Source organism: Myodes glareolus, chromosome 10 (genome assembly GCF_982192425.1).
Source record: "Myodes glareolus chromosome 10, mMyoGla1.1, whole genome shotgun sequence".
NCBI classification, from domain to species: domain Eukaryota; kingdom Metazoa; phylum Chordata; class Mammalia; order Rodentia; family Cricetidae; genus Myodes; species Myodes glareolus.
The window spans coordinates 9,089,945-9,111,439 of NC_142035.1; the positions used below are offsets into that span (position 1 = coordinate 9,089,945).

The following is a 21,495-nucleotide window of genomic DNA, read 5'->3' on the forward strand; positions in this document are numbered from 1 at the left end:
TCCATGTAAAGGAAACACAGGGGCTTCTCTTGTGTTCCAACACACACACATGCGCGCGCACACACACACACACACACACACACACACACACACACACACACAGTATCAGGAATCCCTGGGCATCTCCATGGTATGTAGACTTTATAGGTAGACTTTATAGGTGGACTTCACTGTGCCCAGGGTTTTGCCTTATTCTTACTTCTTAAAGAGCAATTTCTGTTTCTTCAAAGTTAAATTTGTGAATGATTTTAGAGTCTCTATGTATTCCTCAGAGATCATTTAAAACTATGTCAGTTCTTTTTGTCAAAGAAAGCACCAAAAGAAGAGGTGTGTATTACCTGCTGCTACCACAAAGCCATCTATTCAAAACGAGGTTCAATGAATGCGAGTCCTCCATCAATGCCAATGGAAATGACAGCAGTGACACCAAATACATTGTTCTCTGCATGAGTGTCGCCACATGTGGTCAGTGTCATCTGACAGTCACCACCACCACCACCTCATCGACATCCTCCTTCTCCTCCACCACCGTCATCATCACAGTAATCATCTCATCACACCTGGTATCGCCAACATCATCTTTCGCATCTTATCTATCATCATCATCATCATCATCATCATCATCATCCTCATCACCATCATCATCATCACCATCATCATCATCACCATCATCATCATCATCATCATCATCGCCATCTCATCAACTTTTCATCATATTCAAATCGCTATAGTCATCATCACCATCATCATAATCTCATCAACACCATCATTAGCATCATAGCAATATTATTAATGTCTTATAAATATGAAAATTCATCACTACCACCCTCATCATCACAAATATATCATGTCTATCTAATCATCGCTGCCATTACCATAGTTACCATCACCATCATTCCAGGTGCCTCTCATCTTTATCACTATCACCATCACCACCACCAAACATTTTATTACACCAATATCAGCATAATCATTTTTAACATCTTCTTCCTCATGCAACCACTATCATCATACAAATATCGTAACTTTCATTGCTATCACCATCACCGTCATTGCCATATTCATTACCACCGCCATCTTCTCTTCTCAGTGTCAACATCATACCAGTACCACCATAATCATACCAATATCATCATCACCACCACCACTGTCATGTCATATAAATATCAACATCATATCAATATCATCATCATACCAAAATTGTCACCTTCATCATCATCATCATCATCATCACCATCACAATCACTGCCATATCATATTAATATCAGCATTATATCAAAATCATCACCATCATCATATGAATGGAAAGTTCCAATGCAGATCTCTCTGGAACATGTTTCAGACAGCAGTGAATTTGTGGGTAGCTGGCTACAGAGTGGGAGGGGGAAATGAGATAGAAAGAGAGGGAAGGCAATGGGAGGAAATGCCAGTTTAATACTCTCTCCCATTCCTTGCCCGGGGCATTACTTCCTTCCCACCCCAAGGACTCTTCCGGATAACTCTGCATTCACAATGTCCTTATTTATTCAAATCAAGTGGCACATCTATCCCAGCTTTTCATCTAGATCTTAAGTGAAAGGGAGTAGATCTGTGTTTTTGAGGAGGCATCCAGGAGGGTGGGGGGTTAGAGAAAGTCAAGTTCATCTGGCACTTTTTTGTGTGCCAGATCCACTGCCAAGGGCTCCCCCACAGACCACCTAATGTGGAGTACAAATTTCAGGATGAGAAGTGAGACTGTGAGCTCATTTCCTGCTACTGCGATCCGCTCCAGGTTCCTTCGGCCATCCGGATATTTGGAGTCTTTTGAGTGTTTGCAGTCTCACAGGAGGACTAGCATCGTAAGTTGCACATCTGGGAAGAAGCCACTAAGAATCAGCGAGACGTTGTACTGGTGGGACTTAGGGTCAGGTATGAGAAATCTGAAGTCTCTCCTAGACTCCGAGAGTCAGGACAAGAATATTTCAGATTAACTGAGCCTACTATGATTTAGCTTGTAGATGTCAACAATCTCTTTAATCTACATCATGGCCCTGTGAAGAAGAGACTGGTTGATTCTACTTGAACAGTAATTAGTCAAATGAAACATCATAGCTTTAATTGTCAGCTTTATATAGCCTAGAGCCATCGAGAGGAGAAGCTTTAATTGTGGAATTGCCTAGATTTGGTTGGTTGGTAGGAGTGTCTGTGAGTGATTGTTTTGATTATTAATTGAGAGGCTGGTCCAACTCATTGTGGGCTACACCATTTGTGGTGGTCTGAATGAAAATTGCACCATAGACTCATAGGGAATGGCATTATTGGTGGCGTGGTCTTGTGGAAGTAGGTATTGCCTTCTTGGAGAAAACATGTTACAGAGAGGTGGGGTTTGAGGCTTCAGAAGCTCAAGCCAGGCCCAGTGTGTCACTCTCTCTTCCTGCTGCCTGCTGATCAGTACCTGTTCAGCACTATGTCTGCCTGTAAACCATCATGCTTCACACCATGATGATAATGAACTAAACCCTGAAACTGTAAGCAAACCCCAATTAAATATTTCCTTATAAGAGTTGTCATGGTCATGATATCTCTTTGCAGCAACAGAGACCCTTAGACACCATTCTTTGGGGAAGTAATCATTGCTTACATAAAAAATCTGGATAGGGGCTAGAAGATAGCTCAGCAATTAAGAGTACTGTTCTTCCAGGGGATTCAGATTTGATTCCTAGTACCCATATAGCAACTCACACCATAGTGATATTTTGCTTGTGCTTTAACAAATAAAGCTTGCCTGAAGTGCAGAGTGCTGAACTTGCTACACGAGTTAGCCATTGTGGCCAGGCAGTGGTGGCACACACCATTAATCTCAGCATGGGAGGTGGAAGGGGAAGGGATGTGGCTGGTCTGAGAGAAGAATGTAAGGCAGGAGAAAACAGGAGTTTGGGATTTGGTCTGAGGCTTTGTAGAGACGGCATACAGTCTAAGGACTTGAAGAGACAGGATATCCCATTCTGTCTGAGAATTTCATAGAGGTAAGAACTAGTGACTGACTGCTTTGCTTCTCTGATCTTTCAACTTTCACCCCTAATATCTCACTCTGGGTTTTTATTATTAAGACCAGTTGGAATTTGTGCTCTACCCATTTGTAACTCCAGCCCCAGGACTTCTGATACCCTCTTCTGGCTTCTATGGGTACTGCACACACGCCTCACAGACATACATGTGGGCAAAATACCCCCCCCCCCCAAATAAAAAAAAAAACCAACCTAGCTAGAGATGGCTTAAGGAGTGAGCCAGAGCGAGCCACCAGGTAGTGTTCCTCCATAATTCCTGCCTACAGGCTCCTGTCTTGAGTTCCTACTCTGACTTTTTCAATGATGGGCTGTAACCCTCACACATAAACCAAAATACACATTTCTCTTCAGACTTTTTGATTTTTGATCAGAGATAGCAACAGACTGTCACTAGAACAGTAACAAATTGAGATGGATATTTGAAAACAATTATCATTCATTTTCACTAATTATATTAATTCTGAAGACAGCATTTGAAGCCCAACCCATTACTCCTATGTGGGAAAGGAAACACACCACAGACTTGAACCAGGGAAGTCAGTATCCAGACCCCACATGCGTCTTGTATGATAGAAAGGAATCATGGCCTGGTAACATCACTTACGCTTGATCCCTGCCTCATGTGGCCATACCCAGACTTGTATGTCAATAGCACACAGGGACAAAAGCATCTTTACTTCCTGTTTAGAAAGAGCCACTTCTGGTCCCTAGGTTCCCATCTTTATGACTCTACACGCCAAAATGAATGTAAATAATTCAGATTCTGGTCTGTATTCTGAACAAACTCAACTCATATTCCACCGAGAACATAGATTTGGGGGAGATATCCAAGATTAGAGTAGAAAAATATTTTAGGCGAGTGGGCATTCATATATATGCCCCAAATATCTTGAGATATTTCCCCAGTTCAAATTCTACACATTCTTCCCCCAAAACCCGAGGACCCCAATTCTCAGTGACCCAGCCAACTCTCCTGTGCCACCGCACAAGTGTGGCCCTTGGGAAGTCACAGAGGTCTAAGAGCACAGCTCTCGCGGAGGAGTTTGAACCCAGCTGCAGTATTTACTACAAGAGCGACCCCAGAAGAATCCCTTGAACTCTTTGAACTCCGTTTTTCATAACTGTAGCAAAAACCAAGATCGCTCAAATCACCATTTCTAGAAGATGTTGGGAGAACTCAAAAGCATCTCTGGAAATTGCTTACTTCGGGCTTAGCAGACACGAAGTCCTCAGTAGATACCAGTGTTGGCTAATGCCTTAGGACTTGTCTATTCCTTGCTTGGTTTCATTCATTTGTGCATGTATATAATATGCATGTATGGATGGATGGATGATAAATGATTTAGTGTGTGCACATGTGCCCACATGTGTATGGGATGCACACACCAGGTTTTGATACTTGGTGTCTTCCTCTACCACTTTTCACCTTGATTTTGACCCAGTATCGCTACCTGAACCTTGAACTTGCCCATTTGGCTAGTCTCACTGGGCAGTGAGCCCCAGGATGCACTTATCTCTGTCTCTCCAGTGTTGGAGTCACAGATGGATGCTGCTATGCTGTACTTTTTAAGTGGATGCAGGGGACCCAGGTTTTCATGCTCAAGCCGCAAGCTTTCAGCCAACTGAGCCATCTCTACTCTACTAGGTGTGTATGAGCATCTCACTGCGGCTCTTGCTGACACCTGATGCCCACTAGACAGATTCAAAAGTGAGTTATTGGATTAAGAAGGGGCGGTACAGGTGACAATGGCCACATGGTAGAAGCAATGTGTGTTTAGAGTTGGGGGAAGTCGGTCCCTCGTCCTCCCTTGCTGTTGACTGTGATCTTGAAGATTTCAGTGTGACTGTGAGCATCAGGGTCATTTTGTGCAATAGGCGTCTGGATGACCGTCGAAATGAGTGAAGGGTGCCAGCAATGGGCGGGCACAGGCGGAAATGATAGGAGCCACCAAGGGACCACAACTTACTTCGCATCCTCTCGCCCTCTCCCCTCTTGATCACTTCTCTTGGGCTCCTGTATTTTTCTCCATCTCTCTCATCACAGGGCCTCAGAACACGAATCCCTCTGATCTGGATCATACTTCCTATTATGGGCACTAACACCCAGCTGTCCTGCACACCATCTCTGACTGTCTCCTCAACCTTCCCTCCCAGGTTCAAGCCCCTTCTTAGAGCCACACAGACCTCTCCTTGGTGACATTTCTCATCAGTGTGCTTCGTTCACTTGTGATTGGATGACTGTCACCTGACTGGAGCACCATGAGGTGACAGTGTCACCATGACTGCCTGGTGTCCCCAACATCCTCTTTAGGGTCTGTAACAAGGCAGATGCTCAGCAAATATTCATTGGATTTTTGAAAAAAAATAATAGTATAACTCTGTTATTAATATAGAAATGACTCTTAATATTTGTGATGATGGAGAATGAAATTGCCTCTACTTGGGAAACCTCAGAGAAAAGGCTTTGATTTGAGAGGAGCCTCCCAATGCTACCACCCTGGCAGGGTCTTGGCTAGCATTGAAAAGAAGTGTGCAAGTCCTGAAGCCAAAGCCTACAGTTATTTTGTCTGATCAGTAAAATGAGACGCCAATGTCTGCGACTGGGGAGGTGTCTCAAGTTGGCAAAGGGCTTGCCAGGCAAACATGAAGACCTGAGTTGGTCCCCAGCACTCATGTGTAAACCAGGAAGGCTACTGCCTTCAGTGTCTTGGTGTGATCTCCCATCTTCCTGGTGACCTCATCTGTCCTGGTGCTGCTTGACTGGTCTCAGGACAGAGGGATTCCTAGTGCAGTCTCTGCCTCTATAGCACGGTGACTCCAGTGGGGAACTGCATTTGGTTTGTGGCTATAGACACCTGAGAAGTCCAAGGTGCCTCTGGTGAGAGCTTGCATCCTGGTGGCTCTGCTGTAATTGTCAGCAGCTGTCACACCCTAGAAGACAGGGGAAGTCAGACACATCTCCTTCCCTTTCTCATCTTGAGACGAAGGTTACAAGTAGCCTAGGCTGGCCCTAAACTTACTATACAGCCAGTGGGGACCTTGAACTTCTTATCCTCCTGCCTCCACTTCTCCACTGTTGATATTATAGGTACACATCACCATGTCTGGCTTATATGGTGCTGGGGATGGAAGCCAAAGATTGAAGCTTGTTAGGAAAGCATTCTGCTCAAGAGCTACACCTTCCGTCTCTCAACTTATTTTTCTTGTCAAGAGCGCACACTCAGCACAGCGGGCTCCCTCCCAGAATAACTGACAGACACCACGATGTCACCATTAACCCTAATCATGTCTTGAGAGTCCCACCTCCCTGATACCGCTCAGGGACAATTAAATTTCACCAAAATGTTCAGAGGTGACACTCAAGAGGCCTTTCCTGAGCTCCTGTAAAGCCTCTGGCGAGCCTGCATTATGACACTGTCCGTCTGTCTGGCAAGCACCCACACCTGGGACTTGCCTGTCCTGTGTGTGTCATCCTTGGGTTTTGAAGAGGATGGCACATATGGAGAATGCTTATGGGGGCAAACAGGAAGTGCTTGACTCTGGTGCCTGAGTGAACGAGGAGAGCTTCACATGGTAGTCTATACATGCCTTGAAGCAACCCACCGAAGGCCAACATCACTGCACAGGAGTCTGGCTGAGCCAAGGACCTTTGTATGCTGGTAAGAGTACCAGTGGCTGGTAAGAGCTAAAGCTGGCATGAGTTTAGAGCTGGTGGGCGGACAGGGTTCTTCTGGGCCTCCAGCTTTCTAGGTAGTGTTTGGGCACACCAGAACATTCCATTGTTTGTAATAAGCATAACTGAGGCATAGCCACCCTATTTTATCTTAGTTATTTTATCTTTTAGCACGTTGTATGTTGTGATAATGTTGACAGTATTGAAGTGTATACAGGTTTTTTTTTTGGTGGTGGTGGTGGTGTGTGTGTATGTGTGTGTGTTGTGTACTCTCTCACATATTCATGTTTCTGTAAGCAAATGCGGGTGTGGGCGTGCTGTGTGCACACGTGAGGGTTGGATGGTCACCTCTCACCTCTCTGTCTAAGGCAGACTCTCTTTATCACTTGCTCAGTTGCTACACACACAGGGCAGCTGCCCATGGGCTCCCGGAGCATCTCCTGCTCCTGCCTCTCATGTCCTTACAGGAGCACTGGGTTTAAAGACACGGGTCACTGCCTCTGGCTTTGCATGGCTTCTGGACATCAGACTCAGGTCCTTGCACTTCCCAGGCAAGTGCTTTACCCACCAAGCCACTTCCACAGCCCTTTGTCACCCAGACCTAAAACATCAGTCCCTAAAGAGGTTACACACTTTAAAGGCACAGAGCTCAGAAGCACCACGGTGAAGGCAGGATGAATGCTGTGTGAACAGCCCTGAGGGGAGATTCGTCAGGGCCTGGCTTGGGGTTACAGCTCTGCCACCTGCTTCTGTGGGTCTCGGGTTCATGGAGCCCCTTCTCTCATGAGCCTGCGGTTTCTTATCTCCACAAGGGGAATGATATCTGCTTTACAGATCCACTGTGAGGATTGAACGATTATCATTGGCCCAGATGTGTTAGGAACATTATCATTGATGAAATATCATTGGGAGTAGAGCACGGGTACCGTTTCACCAGCTGCACCCACAGTGGGGCTAGTGCCCTTATGGGGGAGAGAAGAGAAGCAGGAGGAGGGTGGGGACTGTGGAAGGAGGAGCAAGCTGTCAAAGGACACTGGGGACCATCTCAGCCCAGCGTGTTGGGAGTCTCCCCGGTCACTGCCTAAATTCTGGGACCTCTCCCGGCCAAGTACTCGGCAAACCTGACTGCCTGGCACCTTGAAAATCATACTGCTTTTCTGCTTCGTGCAAGAGCAACCTGACGAGCCCACAGCTCTTCCACAGCTGGAAGTGGTGCGTTGGTGTGGGAACTGGGGTTCTAGGGTCGTGGAGCTCGAAGGGACAAAGAACCTAGGAATTGGGACCTCTGGCCTCATCTGTCTTGCCAAACTGTAATTTGGAAGATCTGGTTTCTGATATGCCATGTTTAGCCTGAAGAGTGTTCAAACAATAACAACCAACCCAGAGCACACTCATAAAACTCGTCAGTGTAAACATTCAATGTTTTCCCACAAAGACAAGGGTTTTCTTGTCCCCATGTTAAAGCTGTGGGTCTCGCTGTTTTAATTTGCCACTGTTGTGCCCAGCCTGCTGACCCGTGTGCTTCTTTCCGGCTCTCGGGTGCTTGTGTTTGTCACTCCCTGACATTTTAGGACAAACACTTAATTCTGACTATCTGTAGGTACTCTGGAGGCCTTGATCCTGAATGACACTTTCAGATCAGTTTGTGTTTATTTATGGCTGTGAGATGTGGGTGAGTAGATTCCACAGTAAGTTCAAAGTCCATAGAAAAGTTTATCAAACAGATCTGGAATCCAAACACAGAGAGGTAAACAGAAGCAGGGTGTCTGCGAGTTCAAGACCAGCCTGGAGTATATGGAGGGAGCCTATCACAAAAGATACAAAATTGGGGAGATGAATGGCAATAGCATCCAGGTGGGGAGAGGGCACACACACACACACACACACACACACACACACCCTGGGAGTGTATCTCAGAGGTGGAGTTCTTATTTAGAATGGTCAAGGCTCTGAGTTCAATTCCCAGCAAAACAAGCTGACACATGCAGACAACAGCTAACACATACCAGTAGCTCCGGGTTCAGGAGCACCAGCACTTACAAGATAGCAGAATTAGAAAATACCTTTATTCACTTTTATAGCTAGAAGCCGCACAATCAGTCTGCTGGAGATACACTTCACTCTCGAATATATCATGTGCCTACAGACTCTCACACACAAACACATTAATGTGAAAGTCACCCAATGATATCCATGGACTCCTGGCATCCTGAGTGTGTATATGCCCTCTAGTCACAGAGTTTCCTGTCCCTTGGGGGTGTTGACATCCCTCCCCCTTGCCTGATGAGCCTCCTACAACATTTACAAATGGATCTCCCACCAACTTCCACTCTTCCAGAGGAGAGTGGAGCAAAGTCAGCTGAGCAAGGATGGATCCTAGCGCATTCCGCATCCCCCTGGCCTACATATCATTTAACAAACTGCCCTGTGATTCTTGCGGGGCGTGGCGTCCCCACTGATTTAAAATCCCCGCATTGCTCAAACTGCATTGTTCTTCATCAAGTTGAGTCGTTTTTATGTGAAGTGTCAAGCTCCCTAACAAATCCCTCCTGCCAGACAAATCAAGTCCCTCGTCGGAGAGCCGCGGCTAAATAGTTTATAGCTTTAATCTGCTCACCGAGGTGTGCAGCCTATGACAGTAATTATAAATGCACGGAGAAATTATAGCTGAATGCCTTCACAGCATTAGGAGCTGTTTGATGAACAATCATGAGCGCCTGCTCATTTCCAACAATAGAGGGCAAGTTAGTGTCAATGCATTAGAGAGATCTCAGTTCTGCATGGCTTTTTCTCGCATTTACCACGGAATGTCACTTGTCTCCTATAAAAGTAGGAAAAAAAAAGCATCGTGGAAAGCTTTAAACTTGATAGTTAAAAAAAAAAAACAGACAAAGAGAGAAATGCAGAGGAAAACGGTTTATCATCGCGACTTGTATTTTTCTGTTTTGTTTTGCGGCAGGTTGCTTTAGAATGAGCTCGTGGAAGGTAACGGCCTGTTTACTTATGAGGGACCTTGAAAAAAAAATCCCTCCCCAAGCCTTTTTTTTCCCCTTAATACTTTTATAGAGAAACACTTCGTTAAATGAAGGGCTAGTTCAAAATGGTCTCCGAGAGCAGCCCCTGCACTGTGTGTTGTGTCCCTCAGCCGGCTTCCCCCCTTCTTCGGGCGTCTTCCTAACCTAATGACGCAATTTACTCTTTATTTGCCCTCCTCGCTTTTGCAGAAAGACGTTTTTAATTTAGCTGAAGAATTACACAAATGTATTTTAAAGACATAAATCCATATAAAAAATATGAGCTAATTAAAACATTGCACTCCCTGTCGCTCATGGAGTTTCAATTTAGCAAAAGGAAAAAAAAAAAACTCCAGAATCATGTCTGGTTAAATGAAAAGATGATAGTGATGGCAGACTGGGGTAAATTAAAAACAATGTTGATCTATATTAAAGCAGCGAATTACACACGTCAAGACTGAGCGTTCAGAAGTCCAAATGAGAGGGAAAGTGCAACGGGGCGACGTGCCCGGGGAGGTAAGGCAGAGCGCTCAAATGAAACGAAAAAGAGAATTAGAAAAGATTCTGCATCTGGTTCTTGCTACTTGAGAAGGGCCAGGGCTTCCTACGTGACCCTGCGGCCTGGTTTCTCATCTTCTCTCCACCTGTGGCCAAACCACCCTTGAACACACTTGTTCCCATCTTATTTTGTTCGCCTAAAATGAATTCCCGAGAGTGGAAATGATATATCCATATGCCCACATGGATTGGGATAATGTCTTGGTTAGATACATTATACAAATGCTTATCATGCAACTAAATGGAAGAATTAAGATGACAGGAAGGAGGAGGCCCGCTTCACCCCATGGCTCATCCCTAGGTCCCCGTATTTCTGTGTAATTTTCTGTTTTGGTCAACATCTGACTCTGTGTATCATGGTGGTTTCCTGAGATCCGGCACTCAGTGACAACAAGGCTGTCTGTGCTCATTCTGTGATGTCCATGCAATAGCGAAATTGCTTTAGGACACGTTTCCCATAACGCATCTCTGCCCTTAGGCCATCACGGTTCATTTGTTTACAGCTGGAGTTTCCTAGAAGCCCTGGGGAACCCTTGTTTTTGGCACACCTCTTACCCTCATGTTCCAGCCTTTCCCCTGCATTGTCTGTCAGTCATGCAGTGGGCCCTCAGCTCAGGCGAGGAGGAGGAGACCCAGGGCAGAAGGTAGCAGAGGAGCGTTGGATAGATGTGTGGTGCTTGAGGCTGGGGCTCCCACCTTTGCTGACTGCGTGTGAATGGAGGGACCTATTCACTGAGGATTTCCTTTCTTCAAAATGAGGGTGCTGAGTGTAGCCACGCCTGACTCCTAGGAAGAGGCCGATAAATGATAGCCGTGCTGTTGCTACCACGCTCAAAGGCTGACGTTTGCAAGGGCAACAGCTATCTGGCCACGAGCCAGTCAGCGGAGAGGACTGGCGAGCCTAGGTGCTTCCAGCGAGGCTCCAGGACAGAGAAGGGCTGTGCAGATTCTGCAGGACCTCCTTCTGTGGGCTGACTGAATACCAGGCCTTCTGCAAGGAGACCCCATGCATTTATACAATTCTCAAATCCTTCCTATAGGCAGGCTATAATGTCCCCACCTTACAAATAAAACAGGGTTCAGCACGGTGGATGGGATGACTTTGGAAGTCGGGGTGCGGGGATGATCTGAGCATCCACATCCTCCCCAGAATGAGTGCTCCTCATCTCTGTTACCCTGGGACGGGGGAAGGGTCCCCCCTGTGCACTCCATTCAGCAGCTCCCTGTGAGCTGCGGTCTGCATGCCTACCCCTGGCCTCCATGGCAGACCCTCGTTTTGGCCATTATTTTAATTTCCTGGGATCACTACCATGTTTGCCATGGGCCGATGGCCTTCTTTGTTTGAGCTAATACATACATGAAGGTCAGAGGTGGTGGGACTTTGGGGGATGCAGTACTGTGCCTGTGCCATTATTTCTTTGACCCACCTACACTTTAGAGGACTGTTTGTGAGACTAGCATGTGATGCTTGTGAAGCCTTTGCTACAAATTCTGGCAGTTTGCTATTATAATTGGTGTTTCTGCCGGCTCACGGCTACGCACTATCACTAAATAGAATGGGGTGCAAGGTAAAACATGACCAGCATTTGCTGAGGGAGGAGGAATGGAAAGAAGGGTCTTTCTTTAATGATCGGAGCAACAGCGTGTACCTCTTACAGGCCTTACTGACTCCAGCCTGTTCGGCTCTCCCTAGACTGGTATGTAATCTACGTGATTAATAAGGACAGAATTACAGGTTTCCATGTTAAAAAATGAATCTCATGTAAACAATGACTTCTTTTTGAAGATAAAACTATGGTCCACATGTTATTTGGGACACAGCTATACCAAGACTCCGTGATTTATCTGAAGGGCAAGTTCAACTGGATTAGACGTCCATCTTTTATCTTATCTGGCAGCCTTCCATGCTTTTCGCCCTGAGCATACATTCCCATCAAGCCATCCATAACAGAAGTGGCAGGTAGCTTGTTGGACTAGAATACATTTCTGCCAGCAACCTCAAGGTTAGGTGTACTGTTCAATGCGTACACTGTATTACGTGGTAATGACTATAATTTGAAGTCCTTATGCATTTGAGACTCAGTGATTTACACTCTCTTTAATTTCTAGTCAAGAGCAAGAGACTTTTAAAGGCATATACAAATATGTTGTGTGATTGTTTTAGAAGACTTATGTCCTAAAAGAGGGGGTGCCCATTTAATATTTTCTAAGGAATCTTAAGTGAGCATTGACTTTGCTACTTGGCAGGGTGCTCACAGGATTTAACGTAGGCCCATGAGAGGAAAGAAAATTCAGGTTGGAATTTATGTCATCTAGAAACACATAGATACGGTAAACTCTTGACTACCCCATCACACCCTCATGTTTTTCCAAAATATCACATCATTTTTCACACATTGCTCCGTCCTCCACATCAGCTAAGATCAGAATTTCAGGTGACAGGAGAATCCTGTGGTCATTTAAGACCGTCAGGTTTTTTCTTTGATAATAAAGTTATAAAATTAAGAAAAAACAGCGGAAACAAACCATTGTACGCATAAGCTCTCAGAAGTGGGCAGGGCCTCCACAAAAGCTCTCGTGGAGTGTTCTTTCCCAGATAAGCCACGCTCCAAGACATCACCTCGTCACCCATCAGGGCAAACATTGAAGCAGACTAGAATGATTTCCCTCAAACACAAATACACCCAGCATCCATATTCTCTGTTTAACACACGTGAGACATTCCCATTGGACGGAATGACCCCAAACCTCTGACGTCAGCACGGTCTGACATCCCAGCACGGCAATGAATGCGTGAAGCCAGAGCTTTGCTACTCTCTATTGTGATCAAACTGTCTTAAATTAGAAGTATTTGTTCTTTACAAATGTGGACAGATGCAAAAATAGTGATCTTACCCATGTGGATTTTGGGTTTACAAGTATATATATTGTGTATATTCCCCAAATTATCGGTTGGTTTTCACTTCTCTAGAACAAATAGTGCACGCTTCAGATTCTGACTCAGGATGGATGAAACCATCCTTTTCCTCCCTTCTCCCTATTTCCATATCGCAGTTAAAAAATGATTACAGACCTAACAGGTGGAAAATTGGTCTTTATTATAGCATAAAATAAACATCACCTATTTCCTCTTCACTGTGGTTCGGACCCACAATTGTTAGATCTGAAACATACTTCTTGTCTCTAGGTACTTTATGTATGTCCACCTTTTTTTTTAAGGTCCAGAAGAGCATAATGGCTAATTACATAAAAAGTTAAAATGTGATATGGCAAATAAATAGCATGAGGCAGAACCCCGAGCTCACGTGTGGGTTCAACAGATGCAGAACAGCGTTCCATTCAATAAGGGAAGATGTACAATCATGCTTGGAAACCTGGAGATCAATCTGCCTGGAACATTTAATTTTCATGATAAAAGCATGCAAACAACGGGGGTGGTCTTCACTGGAGCCCACCCAAATCAGAAGCATGGATGCCCACCCGGAGGGTGAGTCTCAAGTCAAGCATGTGTTTCCTTGTCTTTTGTCTTGCCAGCCCTCACACTCAGAACTTCTCTGCCCCTGGGCACTCAGAGCCTTGCCTAATAAGGACCCTGCTCTACCCGGAACTCCCTTACCACTCACACCTGCAGAGCTTGACCTGAACACCCCCCTCCCCTCTCCCGTGTAAAGTAAATGTTTTGAAAATAGGGGGTGGTGGGAGTTCATACAATAGGCCATTACCAGCTTTCCAGACTTTGTCGTGAATGAGTTAAGAGCAAATTGGTAATGCTGTGGGGTATAAGCTGGGCTGGGAAAAGCAGAAGCTTTCCTTCAGGTTGGGTTCTTGTGTTGGGGTGTAGCCCCGGCAGAGGTCAATCTAAATATGTGTTGGGGTCCCTAGAGTGTGGGAGTGTCATGCTGGAGGGTAGAGAAAAGGAAGCTTAGGAGTCCCATGAGGGAGGGTTGTTGACATCCAGCCTTGCTTATGCTCAACATTTGAAAACAGCCTACGGGACTAATCTGCTAAGGCATTGGCTTTTGGTCTCTGTCCTTTCTCCTGGAGGTGACATACGTAACTTGGTTACTGGTAACTATACAAGACATGAACTTCTATGATATATGGTACAAATTCTTTTCTTTTCTCCTTTCGGCACTGGGACTTGAACCCAGGACCTTAGGCATGCTGGGCAAGTGTTTTGCTACCTAACTGTACCTCCAGCTCAATAAAAAATTACCTTGAGGCTGTGGGATGGATCCAATGTCCTTAACCATATGCGGGTTACAAGCTATTCATCTCTATACACAAAATAAACTCTCAGGGAGGCTTTACATCTGTCTGTTAATGGTGGACTCAACCCCGAGTTTATCCTAAAGAAAACCAAAAGGTGAGAGAGGAACAAAAGCCTCCTCCATTCTCATCTCCCTGTTCCATAGAGAACAGTGCACCCCAGCGCTTCCCCTTAAGGGGTACCTGCTCTTCCGTAGCAAAATGAATGTAGGAAGGAAACAGGGAAGGAGTGGAAAGGTACCATTGATAGAAGTTAGCTATAGAATGTATTCCTTGCAAGGACCATAAAGATAACGTTAAGCCATTCGTGAACTGAGTAAGCTATCTCTGTATATGATGGGCCCTAATAAGTCCTCTATCTTCACTGGAGTGCTCACTTCTTCTCCTCTCTATATTAGCATTGCCGTGAGAAGGCAGATGGCAGAATGGAATCTAGTCCTCTCAGAGGTCGGGCCTTAGGATGCTAAGGGAATTGTGTGTCCCACAAGAGCCTCACCTCTTTCAGACGCATTCTATCTACTTCCCCACTGACCTGAAGGACATGGGGGAATGGCTGGGACCCACTCATGTTCTGTCTTTTGTAAAAATTAAGTCTATGCCAGCAAACTACGGTCCTGCGTGGCCTCGGGAGACACCCTCTGCCTCTGAGCAGACCCATCTCCTCTGAGCATGCTCCTCACAAGGCCATGGTCCCCATCACCTGGGAGCAAACCCGTACCTGCGGGACTATTCTTCATCCACGTCTGTCACAAACTGAGAGTGATGCTCGGGTGACTTGCTGTGCGTTTTGCTTAGGTGGAGTTTTACTGCGTGTTTGCTCACAAATGTCCGACTGCACAACTTACACTTGAATTTAGAGTCTGTGTCCTCTTCACCGGCTATTGTTTCTGGAGACCTCTGAGCCGACGACACCCGGGAGATCTCCTGCTCCGCCTTGCTTGGCTGGTCAGCCGCCATCCGCGTCATGTCCTTCATTTGGAAGCCCAGGTGAGACTCTAAGTGGCTGATGTAAGTGGAGGGGGTTCTGAACTGGGAGGCACAGTCACTGCAGTAAAAGATGGGGTGCCCTTTGTCCATGTTTTTCAGGAATTTTGTTCCCCCTGTTTTCCTAAGCTGGTACTTGACATTGGCCAGCCAGTGGCTGATGGTGGTCATCGAGAGTCCCGTGAACTTTGAGATTTGCATCCGCTCCTGTGGGCCCAGGTCAGAGAGCAGATATTTGCCCTCCGATGTCTGGAAGAGGCTCGAGGCGAACTGCGCCTGCAGGATGAGGAGGTGCTGGGGGTTCCAGTTGGACTGCCTGCCCTTCCTCTTGTGCAAAGTCGAGACTTCGCCGGAAACATCCTCGAAGCGCCTGACATCCATTTCCAGCTTCATGGGCGGGACCCTCGAGGGGGCAGCTGGCTTGGGGGTGGTGGCTTTGGGGAGGACCTTGACCATATCGGCAATGTCACAGAGAGCATGCTTCTGAGGTGGGGACGTGCAGGATTGTGCTTGCGAGGACTCGGCCCTCTTGCTTTTGGATTTGGTCAGGTCAATGGGTTGGTCACTGTTCTCAAACAGGTAGTGTCGGGATACGCTGGCCGGCCTGGAGGAGGAGGGACTTAGGACCGGTTTGTCCACTCCACTGAGACTAGACTTGTGGAACATAGAGATTGTGCTTGAGCTGGGGCTGGAGCAGGAAGGTGAGCGCAAAGGCTCAGTAGCTTTACCCAGGTGGTTGTTGAGGACAGACTGCAGCGCGCTGAGCGGGTTGACGCAAGGCAGGGCCGGGGTGTGGTTAGCCGGTGCGCACCCGTTGCTCAGAGAAGATACAGGTTCTAATGGCTCTGGTTTCTCTTTCAGTGGCTTCTCTCCCTCCTTCAAGGGACAGGGCTCAGCCTTTCTGGATTCTGAGGGTGTTTCAATTTTGGAGAAGGACTCCCCCTCAGACTGACTGAGAGATGTTGCCTCTTCACGGGGACTCTCCTTCCCACACTCCTTTACGACTTCGTCTTTGTCTTCTGTCTCCTTCTTAACTTGAGTGTACAGGGCCAGGTTTGTGGGCACAGGGCCAAGCGGCATGACTTTCCACTTGGGTGCTATTGGCCTTAGCTTGCTGGCAAGGTTGGGTCTGATTTGCAGTATCTGAGAGCCCATTGCCATGGGTGGCTTGGCACCCTCTGACAGCTGGTAGGCTGCATGGATACTCGGGTATGCGCTCCAGCTGGGAGCACCGTTTTGGGCCTTGTTGATGGCCGTGGTTACAGTATTTTCCAGTGACTTTAAGATGTCCCCTCCACCCTTTGAGCCATCTTCCAAATCCTCCTCTCTCAGATACTGGTATTTTAAGGTGGGGTCGAGAGGTTTCTGTAGAGGGTCTTCGTATTCCTCGCCTTTCGCCCCTTGCTCGTCTTCGTTGATCTCCTCCGCCTTCTCCTTCTTGCTCTCTTTCTTTAACTCGGTGCTAGAGGCCGCGCAGTCAGAGGCAGAGTTACTTGACGGCTTAGCGCCCAGAGACTCGCTGTTTGGGGTCTCGGACAGCGACTGCATTTTCTCCACGGCCAGCGGGTCCAACACCAGCTGCTTGCCTTTCTTGGAGGCAGAGCTAGTGACTTTGAGAAAGTGACCCGTGACCATCATGTGTGTGGTGAGCTGCTGCAAGGTGTCATGGGAGCTGCCACACTCCATACACTTTAAGATCTGCGACTTGCAGGCCTCGAACTGCCAGGTGTAGCTGGCTCCATTTTGGTAGCCGTAGCGGCTGTTGGAGGGCAGCTGAAGGTTGGAGTTTTTCTGGGAAGAAAACGATTCTGCCTGTGTCCCCGTGGTGGAGTCCGGGGAGCAAGGCCTGTTGATGTCGAAAACACGCTTCTTGGCTGGTGTCACCATTTTAGAGGAAATGGTTGGTACCGGTTCCTTCAAAGGCACTTTTTGGTAATGTTTTGTCTTTATCATGTGGACGCTCAGGTCTTGCAGGGAATCAAAGGAGTCGCCGCAAAACATGCATTTCAGAACCTTCTGCGCGTCCTCTTTGTCCACGTCCTGGAAGGCCCTTTTCCGGGGCTTGGAGTAGCTCGTGGGTCGGAGCTTGTCTTTTTTGCGGTTGTCATCTTGATAGTGGCCCGTCTCATTCATGTGCACGGTGAGCTCCACCAGAGTGTCGTAGGCCGCGCTGCACTGCCTGCAGCGGAACCTGCTGGCCCCGGTGAACACCGAGCCGCACATCTTACTGCTCTGCCGGTACAGCTGCACGGAGCTGAATAGGCTGGGCTTAGAGACAGACCGGGAAGGCAAGTTCTGCTGGAGGCTTTTGGACAGGGCATCTTGGTGCCAATCAAAGTCATTCTTGCTGCTGCCATTGCGGGTGTCACAATTCCGTCTCTCGCTGTTGGATAATTTGAAGCCGAGGCCCAGGCCTGACCAGTAGGAATCTGACAGGATGTTGGCATAGACAGCTGTCATTTTATCCATACAGTTATGGGGTTCGCTCGGAAGCTTGGGGTGAGCGTTTGCTTTCTTGTCCGAGGCATCTCGGCCACAGATGCTCTTGATGTCTGACACCTGGTCGCTGGCATCGCTCAGAAGAGATTCATTTTCCGCGTCCTGGTTGGACAGGTGGCTCCCTGGCGAGTTCTGGCAGCTGAAGTAGCCCTTCTGCTCTGGGACTGTTTCTAGTTCCTCATCTGTCCCCGTGTCATTACTGCCCTGATGTTGAGCCACTGAACCACTGTCTTCCTCCTCCTCCTCTTCCTCCTTTATTTCCTCCTCTTCCTTCAGAACTTCCTCCTGGGCATAGCCTGCAAGAGATACAGAGAGATGAACTAAACGTAACGGCTCTCGGAGTCTGTCCCCGTGTCCCCACTTACCCAGGCTCAACTGAATAGCAATTTAATCTAGACTTTCACCAGTCACAAGCTGGTAAAAAACGGAGGCAGGGAGAAAGACAAATGATGCATTTTAATTTTGGAACAGGGCCTCATGTAGCCCGGGATGGCCTCAAATCTGCTATGTTGCAGGGTGTGAACCCTTGATCCTCTCGCCTCTAACTCCCCAGTGCTGGGATGACAAGCGTGCACCATCACATTCAGTTCCTGTGGTGCTGTGGATGGAACCCAGTTTTTATGCGTGCTAGGCAAGCACTATGGCAACCGAGTACATCCCAGGAACCGAAGGATGTCTTTCGTGCCATCCATTGGCTGTTTCTTTTTAACTTGGCAAAACCATAATTCTCTATGCATGGATACTATCACGAGTTAACCATTAAGGGATCAAATATCATTCAGATATTCCTATAATGAGGCAGTGGCTAAATTCACATGTGTGACTGTCAGGAAATCTAGATCAAAATGCAAATCCTACCAGCATCACAGCACGGGAGAGTGTTGGCTCCTAAGAAAGTTAGCTTGGCCCTTGGCACATCAGTGGCAAGTAGTCCCAAGGCACTTGGGAGTATCAGCATACATCCGTCTAAAGAGGAACCTGGATGCATAGCCATTGTGTCTTTGATAGCGTGTGTCTTTCTTTTGTAGCATTTTTATTTATAGAGAGTTGCTGGGAGAGAGACCACGGAGTATGCAAATACAATCTCCTACCAATGGGTGAAAAATTATGTAAGCTCAGCAAATACAATGATTTTAAAATAATGGGGAATGGTGTTAGAAAGGGAGATTTGGGGGCTAGTCTATTACTCTCACACGGGTTTATGAAGACCTTCCCAGACACGGCTAAAAATACTCTCTCGATCTTGTTCCTGTAATTTCAAATGCACTGTGATTTGTGGGTACCCGTCACGAGGTGCCAATTATAGAGTTGATTTGTGGATGTAAAATGCTATTGGGGAATGCATGCTTTCCCTTCTCTGAGAGGACCGAGGGCCAGTAATTGCATAGGGAAAATGAAGGCACGAGAGAGAGGGCGCAAAGGAGAATTAATGCACAAATATCCATCAGGGCCAATGGGGAATGTGACTATTTATGCCCATAGGTTCATTTTATCCACCTGGCCTTTCAGAGGCATGCGGATAAACGGCAACCAAAGATGTCTCCATGCAAAAGAGACCTGGCTTCAAATCTGCAGGGTTAGCATGGCCTTAATGCAAGGTTTCCCTCAGAAACATCACTCTCCCTCTTGATGGCAGGAAAAAAAAAAACAACAAAACAAAACACAAGCCCTAGACCAGGTTCTGGTCTTCCCATCCACCAAAACTCCAACTTGGACACGAGGTGTCCCTGCATTTAAGGCCGGCAGAGAGAGTTGAAAGAGAAGGGCCTGAGGAAGGAGGGATCTGTAGTCAGGGCTATCGACGCTGTTGCTGTTGAAGATGAAGAATTTTAATTGAGAAATTGTTCTCTCCTCCCAGGTAAATCACTACAAATCATTTTGGTGTGTGTATGTATTCATGTTTGCATGTGTGTGGGCACATGTGCAGCCTCATGTGGAGGTTAGAGATTGATGCAGGACCTTCTCGCAGCCTCCCCTCCCTCGGAGCCTCCCCTCCTTAGTATAGACTGAGGCAGGATCTCTCTCTCACATGAGCCTAGAGCTGGCTCATTCAGCTGGTTTATCCATCCAACTTGCTCTGTGGGTTCCCTGTATCTGCCTCCTGAATGCTGGGGTGACAGGCAGGCTGTCACATCTGCCTGACATGTATGTGGTTGCTTGCTCACTAAACTCTGGTCCTCATGCGCATGCAGTGACCACTGAACCATCTTTCCAGCCTGCGAGAATGTCCTTTTGTGTTCCTCTAACATCCACATACAGTACTTGCTGTCATCTGTTTATTATTTTAGGGGTCTGGAGACTGAGGCTTAAAAAAACGGAGAAAGTTGCAGACCCTGCAGGGTCCCCACAAAACCCAGTGCTGTTTGTCGAAAGAATTCATTATTTCGTGCAGGCCGTTCTTCCTTCCACTGCCAACTTAATGAATAAGAAAATCTTCCCAGGGCAGCAGTGAAATTTGGTCGATCTTTAAGCAGCTAGAGAGAGGATTGTGGGAATGCTGAAGACAAGGGCCTATGGCTTTGAGGGCAGGCATCCATAAAACAAGATAAAATGCAAAAGTTCAGTCTGGCCACGAGTTTTATGGTTGCGTTTGTTATTTTATTGTTATTGGTGAGCTGCTTTTTTGCTTTCCCAGCAAACTGACAAGCAGATTTTTCATTAAATTGGTGTTGCTGGTCTCTAGTGCCAAAAATTGATTGGAAGAAAGGAAAACTATCCAATCCAGCCAAGCAACCATTAATAAATGGCCACTTCTTGCACGAAAACTGCATTTCGAAACAACCGAATGCCCACATCATACCAGACCCTCCCTGTGATTGACATCTTCCTCTCTTCCATCAAGACTAACGTAAGCATTCTAAAGAGGTATTCCACGATTACGTTCAAGGAGAAAGTTCTTAATTATAAAAAAAGAAAAGTTTCCTGAGACCATGAAAGATACTTCAAAAATCAGATACATTTTAGCCATGAGACGTGGGCACTTTGCTGCTGCTGTTTCTTTTGAGTGTCGCTTTGTAGCCCTAAGGGGGCTGTGAGTCCTCACAATCCTCCTGCCTCAGTGCTGGTATTGTCGGCATGAGCCACCATTCTTGGTGAAATGATCTCACATTTGGGAGTGAGATCAGGCAAACTTTACGAAATAAACTCGGTCACTTTTGAAAAGGAAATGGGTGTTCTGACTCTGGGACAAATACCAAGAAAACAACATCATCCATGACTTTTCTGGCTATAACACACTGCCACCGTGCTTCTGGGTAGTACAATCATAGAGAGAGGGAAAAGCATGCACGCGAGCACACACACAGACACACAGACACACAGACGCACAGACACACATACCTCTACCAATCAATATGTTCATTTTCCGCCAGGGAACAAGAAGTAGTGCTCCTTCCTATTTTTCCTTCTTTCTCCCCTGCTGACATTTGGTGCTGAGCTTCCTAAGGACCCA

At 46.7% G+C, this 21,495-nt stretch overlaps 1 protein-coding gene across 2 annotated transcripts in view; it reads right to left on the reverse strand.

Annotated features, from left to right (window-relative positions):
• Window positions 1–21,495, reverse strand: part of Tshz2 (teashirt zinc finger homeobox 2) — a 454,298-nt gene that overhangs the window by 177,132 nt on the left and 255,671 nt on the right. Inside the window, exon 2 of one of the 2 annotated variants that reach the window (XM_048441172.3) lies at window positions 15,407–18,340. In XM_048441172.3, the coding sequence (XP_048297129.3) occupies window positions 15,407–18,340 (2,934 nt within the window). Of the gene's footprint in view, window positions 1–15,279; window positions 18,341–21,495 lie in introns of both variants that reach the window. The other variant, XM_048441171.3, reaches the window with a different exon arrangement.